At 41.1% G+C, this 21266-nt stretch overlaps 1 protein-coding gene across 9 annotated transcripts in view; it reads right to left on the reverse strand.

Annotated features, from left to right (window-relative positions):
• dgkza (diacylglycerol kinase, zeta a) overlaps nucleotides 1–21266 on the reverse strand; it is an 83953-nt gene that overhangs the window by 48049 nt on the left and 14638 nt on the right. For 3 of the 9 annotated variants that reach the window (XM_061032758.1, XM_061032754.1, XM_061032761.1), the window contains exons 1-7: nucleotides 16260–16368; nucleotides 5968–7162; nucleotides 4017–4125; nucleotides 3717–3809; nucleotides 2746–2823; nucleotides 2016–2078; nucleotides 194–250 (exon numbers count right to left, since the gene is read on the reverse strand). In XM_061032758.1, the coding sequence (XP_060888741.1) occupies nucleotides 194–250; nucleotides 2016–2078; nucleotides 2746–2823; nucleotides 3717–3809; nucleotides 4017–4125; nucleotides 5968–6938 (1371 nt within the window). In that variant the 5' untranslated portion in view covers nucleotides 6939–7162; nucleotides 16260–16368. Of the gene's footprint in view, nucleotides 1–193; nucleotides 251–2015; nucleotides 2079–2745; nucleotides 2824–3716; nucleotides 3810–4016; nucleotides 4126–5967; nucleotides 7163–16259; nucleotides 16369–19016; nucleotides 19587–19636; nucleotides 20684–21266 lie in introns of those variants that run through there. The other 6 variants (XM_061032762.1, XM_061032764.1, XM_061032763.1 and 3 more) reach the window with 5 other exon arrangements.

Raw genomic sequence — 21266 nt, forward strand, 5'->3', positions numbered from 1 at the left:
TCATCCTGACAACCGCAGGGTCGTTCCAGACTCGAGATCTCCCACCAGTCCAGTCGCCTTTGGATCTGGCTTAATATTCTCCTGATGGGTGTGATGCTACCTGAGAATTTAAAACTCCTGCAGTCTGATGCAGGCTTCACATTTTCCAGTCGGAGATTAAAGAGAAAGTTGGAAACAGAAAAAATAAACTCACCTCTCGAATGTTCCTGGAGCCCGATTCCCTGAAAGACGGTTTACACCTGAAGTTGATCTGGAGGAGAGAAGATAAGAAACGGAAGAGAGGAGTAAATAAGTCTGATAACTGCTCCTCGTTTGGAACTATGAGAGGGGTTTTTACTCCAGGTGAGTCGTAAAATGAATGTTACAGTTTTCATAAAAGCATGAAACTTTGTTAACTTTTAAGAAAACAAAACATTAGCCCTTTTTCAGACTGCTAAAAAGTGTCCTAACTAAGCTCAGCGCTGCATCTCTCCTCTGTAACGCCTCTGTTACTACCTCTGAAGACGTTACAGAGGGGGGATCACTTCGTCCCCCCATTACGCCTCCACGACATTCAGATTGAAGGTGAAAGGTCACAGCGGCCTATAATGAAACTCGGCAACTAAAGACTGTAAAAGTTGCAAACTGACAATTTTCCTCGACTTTCTCATGCACATGTTTTCTACAGTTGATATTTGTTTCAGGCTCCATGACCTCCATTTCTAAAAGTGCTCCATGCTTTTATGAAAAACACATTGACAGGTTCAGTGAAAGATGTTCGGACTTGTGTGTTTTTGCAGCAGTGAGAGTTTGCTCTGCGTCCACTTGAAGGTACCATGACTCCCAATGAAGTGATGAAGTGTGCAGAGAAAAGAGAGAAAGCACCAGGGTCGACCAGAGAGACACACCACCAGATGCTGCAGCTCCCACGGTGAACACTGTGAGGCTGACAAAGCTGTTTCTGCAGAGCTTGTATACTAGCTCAGCTTTGCATTTCACAAATCACGCGTTTATGGTCCACAATACAATCATGTTTGCATCAAAAACTTCAGAGGCAAACTGCTCTCCTCATCCCTAAGTGTTAGTGCGTTGAAGTTTCTGCAAAAGCTTCGTGACCCGCAGTCAGAGTCAGAGTCAGAGAAAAGGAGAAAATAAATGTTTCAGGTTCCTCGCTGCGGTTTGAATGTAAACAGAAAAAGCTTTTAAAGCTGCGTAGTTCTCGGGGAACTCCTCTAGTTCCCTATTTCTCCTCTAGAATATTATTCTCACATAATGCAGGCTGACAGAGGATCTCCAAAAGTAGAGCCTTCAGTTATCAGGCCACTCTCTGTTTAAAGCGTGTACTTGACTAGTCAGGGTCCAGGAGGCAGGCGCCCTCTTTAAACAATCCTTTTTGATAAAGCTTATAGTGACCACCTGGTGGACACAGAAGGTTCTGAAAGAGCACCACAGGAAGACTCTTTAAACCTGCGTCTTAAGCACCAGAGAGATTTACATACTACGTTTTATGAAACATTTAATCGCTTTTATTCCTCTTACACCAGTTATGATGACATGGGTCGTTGCTTTTACTCCTTTTTTTTTTCAATCCGTCTGTTCCTGACCCTCGTTTATAAACTTTCTCGGCCCCTACAGTCAAGGCAAACGTCTGTTCCCCGAGGTGTTTGGTCCTGCTCGAGGTCGAACATGTCCCCCTGACACTTTGCTTTCAAGTGAATACTTGACACTACTTTGACCAACCAGAAAATGAGACTGAAAGGACAAAGGAAATCAACCTTTAAGACTGGCAGGATTTGATTTCCATCATCATGTAGAGATTTAATTTGAGCAGCAGACACCCACATTAGCCTCCACCAACGAGATCCTTTATTGTGGCTCCAGATGAATCCTCCTCCTGACGGAAACACTGACGTCGAGCGCTTGATTCTTTATATTTTGAAGGACGGGGGGTGTTTCCGTCAGATGGAGGATCACAGAGCGGGAGAGAGGAGAGAGAGGAGGAGGAGGAGGAGGATGAAGAAGGTGCTTTATCTCACTCTAAAGTCGGGCTCATTGAGGGGCAGCGTGGCGTCCAGCAGAATGGCACTAGAGCTGGTAAACTGCAGGTTAGACAGGAGGGACGGTTAAAGAAAGAAACAAGCTGCGTGTCCTCTGCTTCACACTCAAGTGAAAAGATAAAGAATATGGAACCATCCTTGACTTGGTTTTAGATCCACATCAGGAGTGACAGATCTAAATAATCCTCCTTTTCACTTCTCTGTGATCTTTACCTCGTCCTTAAAGACAGGAACTTTAATCCTTTTCTTCTTCTTTCTCACCTTTTTTCCTCCATTAGACTCTTAGAACACGCTCTTAATTTTCTCATTTTTATCAGTCTGTGCAGGCGGACGTTTGCCACATGCATGTTTATGTTTTAGACTTTAAGGGGAAGTCCTGTGTTTTTAAATCTGGGCCTGATTTTTACATATTTTCTGGACTAAAGTGACAAATAGCAGTTTAAAAAGGAATCTCCCTCTGTAACTAAAGGGTCTCTCTCTACAGGGATCCTTTTCTGTACACTTAGAAAAACAACCTGAGCCCGTCAGGGACAAAAACAACGACTCTGAGTGGACGTAGAAGCATTAAAGATCGCACCTATGAGTCATTTAAACTCTGAAATATAAACACAAAGAATGCGGAGGATAAAAAGAGAGAAACGGCCTTAAAACGCTGACTCGCTCTAATTTCTAAATCCTGTTTAAAGTCTTTAAATGAAAGCAGAATTACCTTGTCTAGTTGTTCGATACAGATGGTGTGGGCGACGATCTTACAGGCTGCACACTTCTTTCGGATGACCGACTTTTGCTGAAAAAGACAAAAAGAAAAGTTTGAAAGATTAGAGACATGAACTCACAGGAATCGATAAAATAGAGTGTTAAAAATATATAATTCAGTGATTTTGATTTTCAGCAGCTGGGAATTATCTTTTGGTTCAGTCGTATCATCTCTGACCACTAGGGGTCAGCGTTGTTTTACAAAAAGTGATTTGAAGTTCCTGCAGCTGCAGTCAGACACAAACTCTGATAAGATCTGAAATGATCGCGCGTGACGTTTGTGACGTGACAAGGCCGGTTAAATGTTTGACCCTGATACGAGCTGACGGGAATAAAAATATATCATGACATGCCGGCGTTTGGAGATAATGACGGGCTGTTTTTTTAAGGCTGGAGATGAAACACATGAGCATAGAGTGATATTTATTAGGTAAAGAAGAAGATGAGTCAGTGTTGTAGCGCTCATGCAGAGGGTTCCCGCCGAGTTTGACCTTCAAGATGAAAGTTGGTGATGAGGAAGTCATTAAAAGGCACGACCTTCTCTACTTACAACCTGGTGAATCACTCTAGAAAAACAAAATGGAGTTTTTTTTCTGCATCTAGGAAACTTTAACACGGTTTAATTAATCTAAGGATTGTAACTGGAGGAAGCAGCAGTCGACCTCAGAGTTTATCTGTTTGTCAAATTTAAAATTTGAGTCAAAAGTCACGCCCAGATTTTTGCAACAGGTTTAAGAAAAGATGACAGTCAGGGAAGTGTAGCTGGTGGAGTCTGTTTTTTATTTTTTTGTGCATTTAGCATCTAACGGGCAGATGCTGCTTCAACCTGACAGCGTCTGCAAAGTGAAATGCAGCTGAGTATGACTCTTGCATAAGATTAAGAGGCAGAATCAGATGACAGATGATCATGAGTGAGATACTAACCTGTGCTCTGGCGATGCAGTGTTCTCCTACATAACAATAATCTCCAGAAACATTCGTCTCGAACCAGATATGATCTCCGTACAGAGCCGAGTCCTGCAGAAGCAAACACAGACACACAGAGGAGGACAGATGTGAAGCATTCCCCTGTTTTCTATAAATCTACAGATGAAGATTGGAACGTTAAAGCTGGGTGATCAGAGTCAACTTGTAATGTTTATCCTAGGGGATTCTAGCACCTTATTTCCGACTTAGACCTCAAAAAACATTTTATTTTTTAAAGGAAGAATGTGCAGAACTCACAGTCCAGTCCAGAGTGCTGCGGATAATTGCCTCGGGGTCGGTTCTGTTCAGAGATGATGTGCTTGGCTGACAGGGCAGATGGTGAAGGCCGGACTTGGCGATAGCTTTCCTGGAAACACAAACGAGAGAAACTTGTGAATGCTCTGATTTTCTTCTTGATTGTAAAACTAAAAAAGGAAAGAAAACAATTTAATTAAAAATCGAACTAATTGGATCAAACCAGCTTTTATTTTGAAAGAAAATAAAGGAACTTCCGGTGGATTGAAAGTTGAGCATTAACTTAAAAAAAGGAACTCGTTAGGAGGTGGAAAAGGAACAGTAACAAAGGTAAATGTTTGATGTGGATACTTCCTTTGACTCGTCAGCTGAGCGGTTACGTTAAGTTTTATTTATTTTAACTCTTTTTCACCAGAACACCCTCACTGAGATCATGATTCTCGTTTATCCTGGCCGAGACGGGCAGCAGCACATTCATAAAACACAGAACGATTACAAACACAGATCAACATCTCCTGAGTCACAGAGCCGAACAGTCATCGGTTAAAGCATGAAGCATCGTACTCATAAACCTTCAATCTACTTTTAAAAAGGTTTAAAGAGACCAGCTCCCCCAGACACAGATCATCCTGCAGGAGCAGCGAACCTGAAACTGCTTCTCCCCGCTTCAAGACGCACTTTGGGAAGAGATAACAAGAATGTTTTTTTGTGACTGGGTGGCAGAGAGAGAGGGCTGAAGCTTCCAACATTTTCAGAATGAATAAAATGACACAGGTGTCTGCGAGGGGTCGATGAAAGCGAGCTAACTCGGTCAAACAGAGCACAGTGATGAGTCAGGGCCCGGGGATTTGTTCTGAACCTCAACGCTCCATGATACACAGCATCAAAGATTTTATATATGCATTCAGTGAGAAGAGGCATGGAAGTATAAAACATCAGCGTGATCAATCAGAGGCATGAAAGAAGCAGCAACAAGTTGTTTTTTTGCAGCAAATGAAAAACAAGACTCTTTTATAAAGTCACTATAGCTCTTACTGATTGGACCTTTAACTACAGTGCACCAAAAGGGACAAAATAGCACGCCACTGGGTTAATATTGGACCTTAATCTCTGATTAACACGACAAGTTAATACATAAAAGTTCCTGTTTTCTGGACAGTCATCTCTAGACGTGTATCAGAGTGTGTTTCTGTAACTGGTGAGGATGAAAAGTGTCCCACAAGAACTCCAGCAATGTTTTTATATTTATAGACATATTTGATGTGAATCTCTTTATAGACTCAAAAACAAACTTGAACCTCATTGTGATGTGGGTCACTCGTGCTCCCCTGGGGTTTGAACAATTCTCGGGTGTTTGGCGGTTTCATTGCCTGTCCTTTTCTCAGAGAACAAGTTTCGCCCAGCCCAGCCCTCCTTTTCGTTTCAGCCCGTTGTTTCCTGTATCCTGAATATGATCCTGGCGAGAAACTCGCTCCGGCTTTGTTTTGGTCTATTGTCACCCCTGCACATGGAGACAACTCATCTGAACCTGCTACAGAAATGATCCACAGTAATATTTTTTCAACCACAACAGACGCTGTTTGAACTCCTTCCAGTTTGTGTCGATTTTGGCGCCCCCTCTGGACAAAACAGTACATCTTAACTCTTTGTGATCTCGTCCTACATGTGTGGGTAATGCTTTTTATCAGAAAATCTCCCCCTGATTTATTTTAACTGTCAGAAGACTGGACCAGGACTTTATCTGGACTTCAGGGCAAAGTCTGTTTGATTTCCACTTCAACTGATTTGTACATTTGGGTTCTCCAGTTTCTGCCAAAGCTTAAAACAACAGACATTTGTGAACTTCCCCCCAACAAATAATGCCAACTAAGTCTTGCATAAATAATCAAAACCAAAAGAGGAGTATGTGATGCTGCATATGTGTGTTTGTGTGTGTATATGTGTGTTTACATACGACAGGAAGTCCTCCCACGTATCCAGATATGGATCATAATATATAGTTTCCTCCGGTCCCCAAAGCGGTGAAGAGCAGCTTTTCTGGAGTGAAGACCCAGAGGAGGACTCATCTGTCTCAGCAGACTCAGAGTTCAGACCCTCTGAGACCAGCTGACCCAAACTGGGGCTGGTAGTGGAAGTCTGGATCGGTTTACTCGGAGTCCAGTGATTCTGACTTGACCGCCGTTGATTGTATCGGCCGTAAACTCCATAATCTGTTTCCCGGCTCTGTAACACCGACTCTGCTGGAAGGAGGTGGGAGGAGTTTCGTCTCAGGCAGCGAGGAGGGCGGAGCAACGGACGAGGACTGATGTTTTGCAAAATGACCGCCTGGGTTAAGTGATCCACACGCCTGTTTTCTGCTTCTTCTTCGTCTGTCGCCACCTCCTCGCCGTCTGACTCTGAACACGAATACATGGAGACTTCTGGCTCCTCCTCTTTATCTTTCACTTCTCTTCCCATCTGAACCAAACTCGCAAGTAACATCGAGGATCCGAGTAAATGAGGTTCAATGGATTTGACTCTCGAATGGCGTCGATATCGCACAGCCAGTCCACGAGGGATGGTGCCAGACGGGCCGTGAGAACGGTAAGGCTTATGGTTGAACCCTCTTCTCCCTCTTTTGGCGGCGCCATCTGTTTTTTCTGCTCCTCTCCCTGAGTCTCCTGCTAGCTCTATAATGGACTGTCGCTTCTGTCCACTGGCGACCAGTAAGCCAACACTTTGGCGCCGACGCGAATCGGTATCTATCCGAGGTAAACCAATGGAGGAGCGCCTGGACTGTGCTAGTGCTACTGAAGGCAAACCAACACTGGAGCGTCTCCGGGCTTTACTGGTCTGAACAGCAGGAGCAGGTTGGCGCACTGCAGCGTTGTGCTTCGGTCCCTTTTGGCGGCGGCGGAAATGCCGTTGGAAGAAGTAATCCATCATGTCTTGGAGTGTGGCGCAATGACGAAGGCACTAAAGACTAACTTTGGCAACTGATTAGATGAGAGGCTTTGGAGTAATAACATAGCAGTGGCTTTGGTCAGAGGTCGGATACGAGGTCACCGGATGTTTTGATATTCAAAAGGTAGAGGTATCCATGATAACTGATTGGGTTTCTTCCACCAAAAACAAAACAAGATGATAGTCCAGCTTCTCCATCAGAAAAGCTGAAGGGGCAGATAAGCTTTTCTGTTAATTAAATCTACATTGTTCATTAGATTATGAGATAAACAGAGAGTCTTTGCTACAAATATTACCGAAACAACAAGCATCAAGCAATGGCTAAAAATGATAAATGATACAAACAAATCCAATCCTTCAACATCTAACCAGTTGTCTGTGTTTAAAAAATGGATCTCTGATGCAGTGCTGCTTTGTTCAAAGTCACCCAAAAGCTCTTTCAGTGTTTCCCACAACATTCATCTGTCCAACATTGGAGCAAAATCATAAAAATATGAGACCAAGATCCGATTGAAGTCTGCCCAACTCTACAAGACCTTGAAAGAGAGTCTAACAAACCCTCAAATCTCCGAACATTTTTGTCGAGATTATCGAGAAATAAGATTTTGAAAAGGCCAGATATCTTGTTGGGATACTATAAACATGAGGAAAAGATAGAATCCTGCTTTCATTATTTCCACATCATGTCCCTAATGGGTGTTTACATGAAGGAAAAATGGATCAGAAACAGAAGACTTTTACCTAAGCGGTGGTTTGTTATCTTCAGTGATTGAGGCTGTAACCACAGTGTGGTTAAAAAACAAGCAAACAGTTTTTGCAACACACACAACACATGTTTACCATCTAACCGACTGGCTGCTTCAAATTGGTGTTGCCAACTTCATGGAAATGAAAAAGGATTAACTTCAGACATCTTGCTCTGATTCATTTCACCGTACTTTTACACCTGTTTCCCAACTTCTATGAGACAGTCGCATCAGAGTATTTTACAAAAGAAAGTTGAATTGGCACAGAAAAGATTAGGTGTATGAATATGTCTAATCTTTGTTGTTATTGATAAGCAGTTATAATGCAATTCACCAAACTTGAGTTAAGTTCATGATTTGGCCCTTGGGCCTCTTGGTTTCAGTGACTATCGGAGCCAAAAGGCCGCTGGGTTCAAGAGAGTAAATACTGATGGGAATCTTTTCATATCGTATCACTTTGATCCCGGGGGCATTTTGGTGGACCACATCCTGCTGAGAATGAGGTGTCAATAAATGCTGCTGTCAGCAGAATCATGAGCTGGAGGTAAGCCGAGAAAGCAATGTTTTCCCACCATGAAAACAAATCGCTTCGTAAAAGTCCAAGGAACAGAACAAGACTCCAGAGCAAACCCTTCTCATCCATTGATTTGTAAGAATCGGAGATGGACGTTCGCCTTGACACAGATGACCTTGAGGGAGGCGTCGCATTAAAAATGTTCCCTCAGCTTGCAAGCACTCGCTAAATGGAGAAGAAACAGAATATGTAAACACAAAGGACCTAAAGTTGACATTGTTGTCATGACCTGTTATGGGTTCAGTGGTTAGATTAAGGAAAGTGCAAAAGGAGAAACAAAAACTAAACATTTAAATCATCATCTAGACTGACTGAAGTTGTAGCATGTTGGGCATTTATCGGATCATAATGACTCATGATCATCATATTGTATAAGTTCTACCACCAAACTTACAAGAAACAGGAAACAAACCTGTGGCAGACCACATATCCACAGACTCTTTATCACTCGGTTCAACGGATGAGACCTCAGCTGGGTTTAAAAATCATGAGATGACTGTTGAGAAAGGTGCGTGCATCTCTGGGCTCTACAGTGAAACCATCGCACGGTCTAACAGGAAGTCCTACTGCTGAGAACCATCAGCACACTGAAACCTCTGCTGTACATTTAATCCCACCGCTGACGTTAAACAGACGGGCACTTCATCTCCTAATGCACGACCGCAAAGGTCGGGGTCGTTACAGTGAGGACCGAAAGTGTCGCTAATAACAGTCACAGTCTGAGTTTAACAGAATGAAGAACGGAGGTCAGCTCAGCTCGGAAACTTTGACTTTTTTTTTAATTTCATTTAAATCAGAGGGAAGGATTAGCGATCTGCTTCTGCTTCCACATCTCACTGAATATCTCAACAAAAAGAATTAAATGTTGACACCAAGTGGGGTCAATCCTTCGATCTCTGTTGACCAAATTGGACCTTTTTTAATTTATTTATTTTGGAGACTAAATGTCATGTAGGTACCAAACATTTTGACTTGTTCTAACAGATTGTTTGTATTAAAAAGTCAAAATGGTTTCTTGTTTTGTCACCGATAGGTAAACAGGTGGTGGCCGAGGTAGACAAGTAACTCCCATGTTTTGCAAGCTAACTGATTTTGATGGCTCTGGAGTGGCAAGGTCTATATCTGTCAGAATATCTTGATTGCAAAACGCAGGAGTTGCTCGTCAACCACTGCTTCAATCTCTTATTTTTTTGTTACACAAACATTGTGTTGGATTTGAACTGACTGTTTAAAGTCACACATTATACCAAACCAAATAACTGATAGAGGAATTGGTAGACAAGCGATTCCTGTGTTTTTCAAGGTTTTTCAAATTAGTCTTTTGGTATCAAAGAGGGCTATGTTACTGCTACTTTACTAAATGTATAAATATTATTCTTGGGCTTTTGCCTAGTAACTGATAGGATAACAGAGACAGGACATTTGGGGAGGGAGAATGGGAGATGCGATGCACCAAACAGCGGCAGGACCAGAAGGCCAACCTGCAATTAGTGCGAGAGGGACTGTAGCCTCTGTTCATGGGTTGCCTTCTCTTCAAACTGAGCTAAACTGTATCAGGTGTATAGCAATTGTTATTTATTCTCCTTTGCTGCAGCACACAGCTGGGCTAACTGGCTCATTCTTGTATTCCTTTTTATCAGGCGAAAACTGCATGTCACTGTGCCAGACTAATCTGTGAATTTGTTGGATTCATTCTGAACTCAGTTAAGAGCGTTTGGACACGCCCACTCCATGACATCACTGATAATGTTACACCCATATTTGTTGCAGGGAATAAAGTTTTATTTTTAGCACGACTGTGCTGCTTCACAGATACGACAGAAAGAAAACAACTGTTCAGTAAGATGAGAATTATATCACACTTGAGTCTCAGAAGCAGATAAACATCAGATCTGATTTAATACACTTTGCTGGATTTGTATGATTTTCCATAAAGCCGGTCTCAGAAAACTGGAACTTGGGACACTTTATCCTCATGTAACCCTCCAACAACAGGAAGAAAAGACTTGAATTGGACCTTTGTTGATAACAATATAAAGCCCAGATAAACTATCAGTACAAGGAGAGACAAATCTGTCAAAATCTTTTTTAGGTTTTCATTTCCTTTTGCCTTATTTGAGAACTTTTTCTCTTATTTTCCCACTGACTTCCTGCTCTTCTGTTTGCTTCCAAACAACTATGTGCGATGACTGTGTTTTCCCCCTCTATGTGTGAGAGTGTGTGTGTCGTTGTTATGCAACAGCTGCCTTCTGCAGAGATAATCCCCAACCATAACTGGGGAAAGTGAGCGGGAGATGAGATGAGAGTACTCGGTCAAAGAGCACCTGAGTGTGTATCTGCACGTCATGGTGAATTAAAGCTGAGATGTTTTTCAATCAGCACGTCTTCCTTTCTCTTGTTTCTAAATTTAGAAACCTTCTTTTGAACTGTGCAGGAGTCATTTTACAGACGGAGGAGATATTGAAATGATGCTTAAAAATAAACTCTACAGTCAGAGCTCAAGCAGGACTGAAATCAAATGAAGCGTATCGAGCGTCCACTGGTGTGAATGAAACCAACAGAAAAATCTAAGCTTCCATATTTTTCTTTTAAAACATGTTTGCCATTTTTTTAGCCTCACATGGATTTTTGGATTATTTACAAGATGGTCAGATATTATTTGTAAAGAAAGAAAATTATTGACGAAATGCTGAAGTTTCAAACACAAACGTTCACAGAATTTAAGGTTTATGACTTTGGATCAACAATACAAAAACCTGGCACTCAATTTCTAAAACACCTAAATTCAATTGCAGCAACTTTACAGATCCCACTGGGAACAATAGGTTCAGAACAGCCTGATATTTGGCATTTCATAACATAACTGCATGTTCAATACATGGAAGACATCTGTGTTGGAAGCACTCTCAGAACTAAAAATATTTGGTCTAGTTTGGAAGTTCATGTGTGAAATGGGCAGACACTGAAGGCTTCCAAAAGACGTCGAATTGACTCTTGATTTCATGTGTTTGTACTCATGATAGTGCAACAGCTTTAGCAGGTATACAGTAGGTACCTCCAGCTAGGGTAGCTAGGAATTTGTTGAGAACAAAAGCTAGTGCACCATTGCTCTGGTTGGATTGCCCTAGTGGAACCAATTTGGCACATATGGCACCGATGATCTGGTATGATGGCACCAATGGCATAACTATGGTTTCCAGTTGGTGGCACAAATGCTCTAGTTGGATGGCAAAATGACGACAATGATCAGGTTGGATGATACACATGACATCACTTCTCTGGTTGGATTGCATAAATGACACCACTATGGCACAAATGGCGCCAATGCTCTGGTCAAATGGCCCTGACATGGCACAAATGGCATCAGTATTGAATAGTGCTATCTTGTGGTTTACTGTTTGTAAATGTGAGTTCTCATGAACTAAAGCGTGTTAGGGCTCTTTCATATGAAAATACAGTTCCAGTGTATAGCTTGGGTGCACTTCATGGAAAGAATAAAGAGGTTTTGTCCCGGTGTGTGTGTGTGTGTGCTATAATACGTGAGCCTATCCAGAGCTGTGAGCAGTTTGGTTAAATATTTACATGAAAAAAGGGGAACGCTATGCAAATAGACAGATATAAAAAGAATTTAAAAGCATTGCGGTTTTCCACTTCTCTGTAGCTCTCGTTTTTTTTTTTAAACTTTAGGATGCTGTGATGTGGTGGATGTTCAGTCGTAGAATTTAAATGTTAAGGGTGTTTATAAATGTGTGTAAGGAAGGAAGGCATCTGTTTCATATTTTAATTTACTAATCTCATGAAAACTCTGAATGTGTAAACCGGCTGTTCTATCCATACCACAACTTCATACATGCATTTCTCATAATACACCGACAGATTGCCTGCAGGATAAAATGGAACTTCATTAAGACATCCAGTAACAGTTTTATTGGCTCAGCACCTCATATCTATTTAGTTACACGACAAACCACGGAAGACATATTTCACTGCGTTTCCATTTCACGACTACAAACTGAGATTTACTGCGACTGTTGGAATTCATCCAATCTGCACAGACACTCCATCTTCCCAGTCATAAAAATAGCTCATTTTATTCTACTCACAGAACAGATTTTTACTTTTTCAATATGGCTGAAATAAAAGTCCAACCAGAAGCAAACTGTGGCCTCTGAACACAAAGTGAAAGTGTCATGGATGCTGTCAAACTTAGCGCCAGAAATCAACCCTCAACTCGCCCACAGGCTGGTAACTGAATGTCAGATCCACCCTGAAGCTTTGTGTCCAACAGAGCGGGCCCTAAAGCCGACCGTAGATGGAAACGCCCTCTTCCTACATTACAGATAGTTATATAAAAAAGAGCACCTAACATGCGTCATGCATAAACTTCAAAACATACTAGAAACAAGTTATTTTTGGAAGAATAAACTGGAATTATAAGGGTTCATAAGAAGGTAGAAGAGTGGCTCTACGCTCATTTTGATTATTTATTTAATAAGTAATGTGCTCAGTCTCTGGATTAATTAGTTCCTGCTATGACTAAGTCAATTCTCTCATAACTAGTATTTTCATATTTATCTCTCACGATCTTAAAATCTTGTAAAAAACAAAATTCTTATATCTCTTAATTATAATCTAATTGTTAATACTCTGGGGGTTCAGGTCTTCAATTAAAGCCCTTTGCAGGTATGTTGGTATTCATCCAAAATGTGTTCCTACAATGTCCACTTCAGATTTATATTTTAATACTTGTTATTTCCCCATGTCTGGAAAAACAGGAAAGTCAACATAGATTCAGAGCATAAAAAAGGACGAGTTTATTTTTATAAATATTTCCCTAACAGCATGATCTTTTCCAACCTTCAGCAGAGTTTGGATGCAAACTTGTAAACTTCAATGAAAAGCACTGTGAACTGTAAAAAATTATCCAACCAGCTTTTAACCTTTAAAAGGTAAATAGTAGAAAATGTAGAACATCAATGGAGAGGACCACTACCCTCTCCAAGCCCTTCCTCACAGTGCTCAGAACTCTCTGCCCTGTTTCAAATAATTTAAAGTGAGCTGAAAGAATGGCAAATGGACTTGAGCTTGATTAGCGCTGTTCTAGTCACATTCACATTCACACACTGATTGTAGAGGCTGCTATGAAAAGAGACCATCAGTATTAACCAATCCCATTCATAGGTGACGAAGCAGCGGGAGCAACTTGGGGTTAAGTGTCTTGCCCGAGCTGGGGATCAAACCCCCGGCCTTCCAGTTGAAAGACGATCGATTCTACCACCGCCCAGAAGTGACTCTATGTGAGAGGTTAAAGTTGAACCAATAAAGTCATTGATTGGTTTGCGACTACTTTATTGAAACCAGTAAAACAAACCCTCCTGTCCATTTTTTCCCAAATCTCCTTTTCTTTTGGACATACCCTCATCTCATAAATGGTGTCATTTAAAATCTGTCATTTAGAACGAGAACTTAAATCTCTGCATTTGGTTTCCTGTTACAGCCGATAAATATTGCTCCTATACTGAAAATATAAATATTGAAATACATAGGTTTGAAATTTCTGCTGACTAACAAAAGACCACTGTGAACCTGGGTTGTATTTTCTACGTTGTGTTTAATGTGTGACCGTCTCTCTCTCTCTCCCTAGATGGAGTTTTGTTTTCAGTCCAAACAGTGGCCTCTCAGCGCTCTTATTACTCAGCCTCTCTCTGTTGTCAGCCGGCATGGTGACATGTTTTTAGAACAAACAGCAGCTTTTATGTCAGCCCAATTAATGACTGAAAATGTACTCACACTGTTCCATAAACACAAACACACAGCGCAAAATAATCCTCTGTTGTCCATCACTAAAACACTAAAACACTAAAAGTCTCTACACCAAACATTACCACAATATTTCCACGACTGTCTTCCTTCTTATTCAGTCATTTATTAACATGTAAATAGTTGTAATGCCAAACACATCAAGTAAAGGAAACCTAGCTGCCTTTAGTGTAAAACTAAATAAGTTAGCAGCTGCTCCTTTTAATGAACTCGTCTTGGTTACTGTCAAATGGGGCTGGGAATCTTTGGGTGCCTCACGATTCGTTTTCAATTCTTGGGGTCAGAATAAGATTCGGAATCGATTTTTGATTCAAAATCATGATTCAAAGTCTACATACTTCAGAATCTACTCCAGTCATCTGTGAGACCGGCTGAATTTCTTGCTCCATTTGGCTTTCTACTGAGGTAAAGAGCTCGCCTTAGCACTTAGCAGGAAGTGATTGATTTTTGGAAGTTATGAATCTATTTTAAAATCTCAGAAGAAAAGAATCTCGATTTTTACATAAAACAAATTTTCCCCAACCTTACTGTCCAATTAATGTGCAAGTAGAACACTGAAAGGTAAACAACGCACACGGTTTTTTGTTTCAACGTAGGAGTAAAAAATAAACAGACTAATGCTCAGTCTATCTAAGCATGCAGCCTCTACATCAGTAAGTTAAGCACACACACTGGAAGCTGGGAAAAACTATACTCTGGGGAGGTGAGAATATCCGCCTTAAAATTCCTTTTTTTTTTTGTTATGATTTTGAACAGATTTTTTGGCGTCCTACTTTAACCAGCTGCAAACACAACACTGACACATCATGAGTTACATGATGATATACTCAGTTGCTCTCCATTTGCTCATTCCTGGTCTCCTGTCTCTGCTTAAAACTCAAATATGTTCACCAGCAAGGCTCTAACTTTGTCTTTTTGGAGCCGGGCTGCTCGTGTACACTGGAAACTGTTGAAGAACAACACTGAGAGGCTGGAAAAACTGAAGCACAACAGCAAACGTGTGAGTCGGAAAAGATGAGAGAGCTATGAAGCATAAAGGTTCCTCAGAGCTGCATGGACGATTTTCTGTGGATTTATTCCCAGAATTAACAAACTTCTCTTTGCACCATCCAAATTACATCTACGTGATTACTCCACCAATATATTAAAAAAAAGGTTTTTACTTCCTGACATTTTAATGATTAAAAAACAAAATAAACCAGAATGATGAGCAGTAATAGGCCCATCAAAGATATATTATGTTGCAGTATATTTGTAGTATCACGATATTTCCATATAGATATTCAACACTGGTGTATGTTTTGCAGATTGAGTCATATATTTTAGATAATTACTATTTGTCTGATATTTATGTGCAGGTTTCCAAAAATGAATTCTCAATATTGCCATACATGTTTTGCAATTTCCAGTATTGCTGTTTATGTTGCAATACCTATGGATGCAACATAGCATGCAGCATAGTAATCTTTTAATCTCGATTATCTTGTTTTCATGATCGCGAGAAGCCAGAATAGTAATTGAAACTTCAGTATGTTCCCTGCACCATTTCCAACATTACCGTATATGTTTTGCAAATGTTGCTGTGTGTTTGCAGATATCTAATATTGCAGATGCAGCTATTGCAGTAAACGATGCTTGGGAAGTTATTTAGAGTGCTCTGTCGAAGTTATTAGACGCACTAGTGGTTTATTTTACTCTCAGCACTCTGCAGCAGCACTCTGCAGCAGCACATGTAGCCGAACACAACTCTTCAGCTAAGCTATGTCGATAAGGAAGAAATCTTCAGGGAACTTTTGCATGACTTGAACAAAGTGGCTTTCTGTCCCCAAAACTTCTCGCACTCCTGCAGCAATTTCAACCATGATTAATGAAACCTAAAGTTGTTGGAAACACTGAGGCAATTGCATGACTTTGATTTCTATTCTGCATTATCATTCGTCATAAAAGTTCTCCCACCCCAGCTGTTGCACATGTTGTGGAAGGAAAGCAGCACTGCATCAGAACCCTAACAACTTGACTTCTCTTTGGCAGAGTTACAGACTGCTGATGTTTTCTTAAAGTTGCTAACAAGAAACACAACATTTTGTTAGAATAAATAGAGCAAATGCAGATTTTTTAAAATTACAAATATTCTCAAAAAGCAAGAAAATGTGAGGAGCCAACCTGACAAAGGAGGAGAAAGCTATCCATGCATGGTTCCACTCCTCTTTCTCATCTATCTAACTGCAGAGCTCACGCTAAACCCTCAAGTACAGTGATCGCTAATGGGGAAAAGAGAGAGAGAGAGAGAGGGAGGGAGGGAGGGGCGAGAGACACCACGAGTGTGAAAGGAGAGAGAGAGAGAGTAGGCGTGGCTTAAAGAGAGTGAGAGAGCCTGAGAGAGGACTAAAATAGCTTAGTGTACTTCCTTGTCAAGCAGATAAATATTCACCCACACATTCACACACATGTGCTTGTTTTTCTATCTTAGTGAGGCCCCTCATTGACATAAGCTATTTCCAGGAGCTTAATGACACCAGAACTCAATTATTCTATTTAATACTTAATCCTGAAAACAATGATTTGAAGAATAAATGATTTACCAAAATGTCCTCACTTTGCAAAAAAGGTCCCCAACTTGCAGGGGTAAAAACAGTCCCCGCAAAGATAGAACAAGTACACACACTCGAGCAGAAAGAGGAAACAGTAAAAAGATTGTGAGTGTGACATATCACACATAAAAAGGTGACCTCTGTCCTCTTTCTGCAGCGTGCAGTTTGGGAGTTATACAAAACTGGAGCACAAAGAACAACATGCAAAATAGACTAATAGGATTTTATCACAAAAACATCCCATTCACACACGCAGCAAACAGGAACGACCTGTTCATGCAGCGCTTTCATGATTTATGTTACTTTATTTTTTCCTTTAAATTATTCCTCTGGAGGACGTTTGAAGTACACATCGATTTGTGACGAGAGGTCAGAGCTATCACTATGGAGATAGTTTACCTCTGGTGTTTTAAAGGATTCGTTCAGCACAAAAACAGAATTTGTGTAACACACAGTAACACAAAAGTACATATTAATCAAAACTTAAGAAGGATAGCAACTCCTGAGTAATGCAAAAATACTGTTTTTGTCAACGGCGTTCAGGGTTATGGTGGTTCTGAGAGCGATGTTAAAAATGTCCATCAATGTAGGAATAATTTCACCTTTTGTTATCAGACACTTTAGTGCGCAAACAACGTTTAGTGCGCGTCATTGACGTGAATATTTATCTGCAGCTTCACAGCCGGTCTCTAAGTCAATCTTACATCAAAAAGAGTGAGTTGAGTTGAGTGTTTTGTCTTGGTACCTATTTCCAAATACAAAGATATTTTTGGTACTAAATTCTCAAGTCTCCTGAGTTTTATTAAATATAATCAACAGTTGAATTTTTCCTCCTTTTCAATTCAGAATTTTCTGCTCTTAGTTGCCTTTTATTGAATGTTGGGTTACAAACCACTGCCCCATGATCCCTCTCCTCCCTCCAATGACACACTGACACTTGTGTACTCCAGCGTCCAGCCGAGCTGGAGGCACGGCTGTCATCGTTGTTGCTGTTGGCATGACAACTGCGGCCCCTGTTGCCGTGGGAATCATGTCCCCTGACCATGTGATGGCTAGTGACCCACTGGCAAGGTTGTGCACACAAACACATAAATATAATCGGGAGCATGCACTTTGTCATCAAGTAATGAGGGAAAATCCAGGCTTCATAAGTAGAAGATTGGATTAACCCTTTGTTGTCTTGTGTGATGCTTTACAGGTGAACAGTAAAAAAAACAGCACGTGTGTGGCAGTGCGTCTCAAGAGGACATCGTGTTGTTACTGCAGCTGTGATCCGTCTAAGTCGAGTGTGGCTCTCAGTCTCACACATCTGTTCACATTCGCTCTAATCAGGGCGGTGAGCCGACTCTCAGCCAATAGCTCCACCTGCTGGTCAATATCCACTACTACATCTGTGCAGGCCGCACCACCGGCAATACCCTCAAACTTTGTTTGTTTTTTTTAAAATGCCTTTTTGTTTGAAACTGGGAAAGGTGAGATCTGATTGGATGAAGAACTTCAGTTTCTGTTCTTAGTTTGGAATATCTTCAGTCCGAGGATGTCAAATTTTCTTTTTTGATACCACGTTTTCAAAAAAATACATGAACTGATCCATTTTATAAAAAAGGCAGACGCTTCTATTTCATAGGTCATAAATTAATCTGGAGCTTACACTCGGATGTGTTTTGTTGCTTTTGCAGGCGGACAAATGAGGTCTGAATGAGGTCCATGTTAAACTGCAACGTGTTTTATAGGGAGGTTGAAATTACTCGTGACCACGATGCATCACGATGCGGACGGGGTCGAGTCTGCAGTCATGAAGTGATTGAACATAACCGATCTTTCTGTTCTGCTGTTGTTTGTGGATTTCCCGTCCGCGGCTGGAACCTAAATAATCAATTTATTTAGTTTACAGTGTAAAGACATTTATTTCGACTTGTTGAGCACTTTTTATCCGACTGCTTGTTTTCGTTGATTAAAAAGTCGCCAAGGATGCGACACATCCTGATGTTTGTGATATCGAATTGTCAGACCAGTGAAGACACACAGCTCTACAGTCTTATAATGTAATCTGTATTGATATCTTTAAAAATTGGAATCAAGATCGTGGGGATTATATTTAAACTATCTTAGAAATATGTTTGATTGCTTCGTTCTGGAGAGCAAAAATGTGTTTTTCCAAATACTGACGATATGAATAAAACAACTTCACGGTGTTATGATCGAGGTAATCCAGACTGTTTTCATTAAATGTACTTCTCAAAAGTTCAAAACAACACAAAGTTTGAAGTGCATTGAAAACAAACCCGGACAGCGTGATCTAATCTCTCTGCTCCTCCTTCAGTCTTACCTCCTGGTGAAGATCTTGAGTGCGGTGAAAGACTTGGAGCAGCCGGTCAGCGCCTCCTTCTCCTCCTCCACGCGGATCGGAGGAGGCGATAACACCAGCGGGACGATGGAGGAGGAAGAGGAGGAAGGCAGGGAGGAGTTAGAGGAGGAGGAGGCGGAGCTGAAATCTCCATCACCTCCTTGTAGCGAACGTTCTTCTTCTCTTTCCGTTTGCTCTTCGAGGGTGTCCTCACGGGCTGCGAGTCCAGCTCCACGTCGCGTCACATCGGGGTCTAGTACCTGGTCTGGATCCATCGCAAGAATTCCCTCCATTCTTCCTGTTTCATGACCTGATTTATATCGACGGGGACGTTTTTGTCGCTCTTGCAGAATTTTAGATATTCTCATAAATCGAAATAAGCCTCCAAACGCTCCTCCAAGTCCTCTGGTCAGATCCTTTACTAGACTTTGGGACTCAAGCAACACCACGTTAGTCGATTTATAAAGTTGTTATAGCATGAAATATGCCTTATAAACACACAAGAGTAACAAAACCCAGTATCCACAACTAGAACTGCTTGTATGAGAAATCCTCTGCAGCCGTTTTGCAGTTATTCCTACCACTTGAATAAACCAAAATACTCAAAATAGCACTTAAAGAATCACAATGAAGGCCGGTTGATGGCAAAGGCTCACACCAGGGTCCATAACAAAAACGGCTAATTTAAAAATGTCTATAAAAGCGGGACAAAAACAGGTCTGCACGGGAGATTTGACAACTGAGATTCACTTAAAAATGGCCGTGCTATACTCTAAATACTTTTCTTAACTTCTAAAGTACGACAGTTTGAGTACCATAATGAACCTTTAAGAAAAGAACTACAAGTCAAAGCCCACTTGAGGGTCCACAGCTAAAACGCCTGATTTATGCACTGCGATTTAAACCACATTGTAGAAAAGTCTTCTCATATAAATGTACGAAAACATGATCAAGTTATTCACTTTTCTGTTAAGTCAAAGTGCTGCACCCACAGTTTAATCATTGAACTGTTGCATTCGACTTTCGTGCAGCAGGTGGAGCAACAACGGCGTTTCAAACTTCCCCAAAAACACCAACAAAGAAAAAACCTCTACCTGAGAAATCATGTTCAGCATTCAAAATGTTCAGTTATATCACTCCTCCAGTGCTGCAGAACTTCAAACATGGCTGCCCTGCTGAAGCTACAAAGTCAATAATCCACATGCCAAAGGTCTTTTACAAGACACAAGGTGTGTGTGTGTGTGTGTGTGTGTGCGTGTGTGTGCGTGTGTGTTTGTGTGTAGAGATTAGTGCTGGGTCCTGAGGGAGAGATAATCCTCCCCTGCATTCCTCCTCACGTCTCCATGCAGGAGTGGAGCTGTCAGCAGCAATAGTATCAGTATCAGAGCTTTACTCCTCTTCTTCTCTCTTTCTTCTTCTCCTCTTCCTCCTCCTTTTCTTCTCCTTCTTTTCTTCCCTCCTCCCTTCACACTTTCCTCCACTCCTCTCCTCTCTCCTTGCTGTCTTCTTCTTCTTCTTCTTTAGTTTCTTCCTGATTTTAATTACACTCCATGTGAGACTGACACCCTCGCACACACACAGCTATATCGCACGCTGCACACACACACACACTTTGGTAAACACACTCACACACTGATCCTCCCCGCCCGGCTCAAACCAGGAAGTGGATAATGAAAACAATCAGGGCCCCTGTGTGAGCTGTTCTCTCTCCTGCCTGACTGAAACTCCCTCGCTGACTTTTTGACTTCTGACTTTGTCGATTGATTTCCTTTTTTGTTTTTGTACCTAACGTGGAGATAAACGAACGCACATGACTTTTATTACATTATTTATAACCTTAACTTCCCTCTAGACTTGGTGGAGACAAAAATCTGAGCTAAAAGTGGGAGAAAAAGTGTTTGTTTTTCTACATTCAAAGCACCAATGATGGCCACATTTTCAAAGATTGGACATCATCTTTCAGTCTGATGTCTGCTTTAGAGGTTTATATTAAAAAATTGAAACATTATGCATGCTACAAAGAAGACGTGTTGTGTTTAATTGTTCAGCTTAAAGGGGACATATTATGAAAAATCCATTCACTGTGTTTTTGAACATATTTTGGTAACCTGAGTGTCTACCGACCCACAAAATGTGAAATAAACTTATCCAGTCCTTTGTTTGTGGTCTGCATAAGACCACAGGAGACTGTTTAGAAAGGTGGAGAAGGAGGATAATATGTCCTCTTTAAAC

This window comes from Labrus mixtus, chromosome 24, assembly GCF_963584025.1.
Source record: "Labrus mixtus chromosome 24, fLabMix1.1, whole genome shotgun sequence".
In the NCBI taxonomy this organism is placed as follows: domain Eukaryota; kingdom Metazoa; phylum Chordata; class Actinopteri; order Labriformes; family Labridae; genus Labrus; species Labrus mixtus.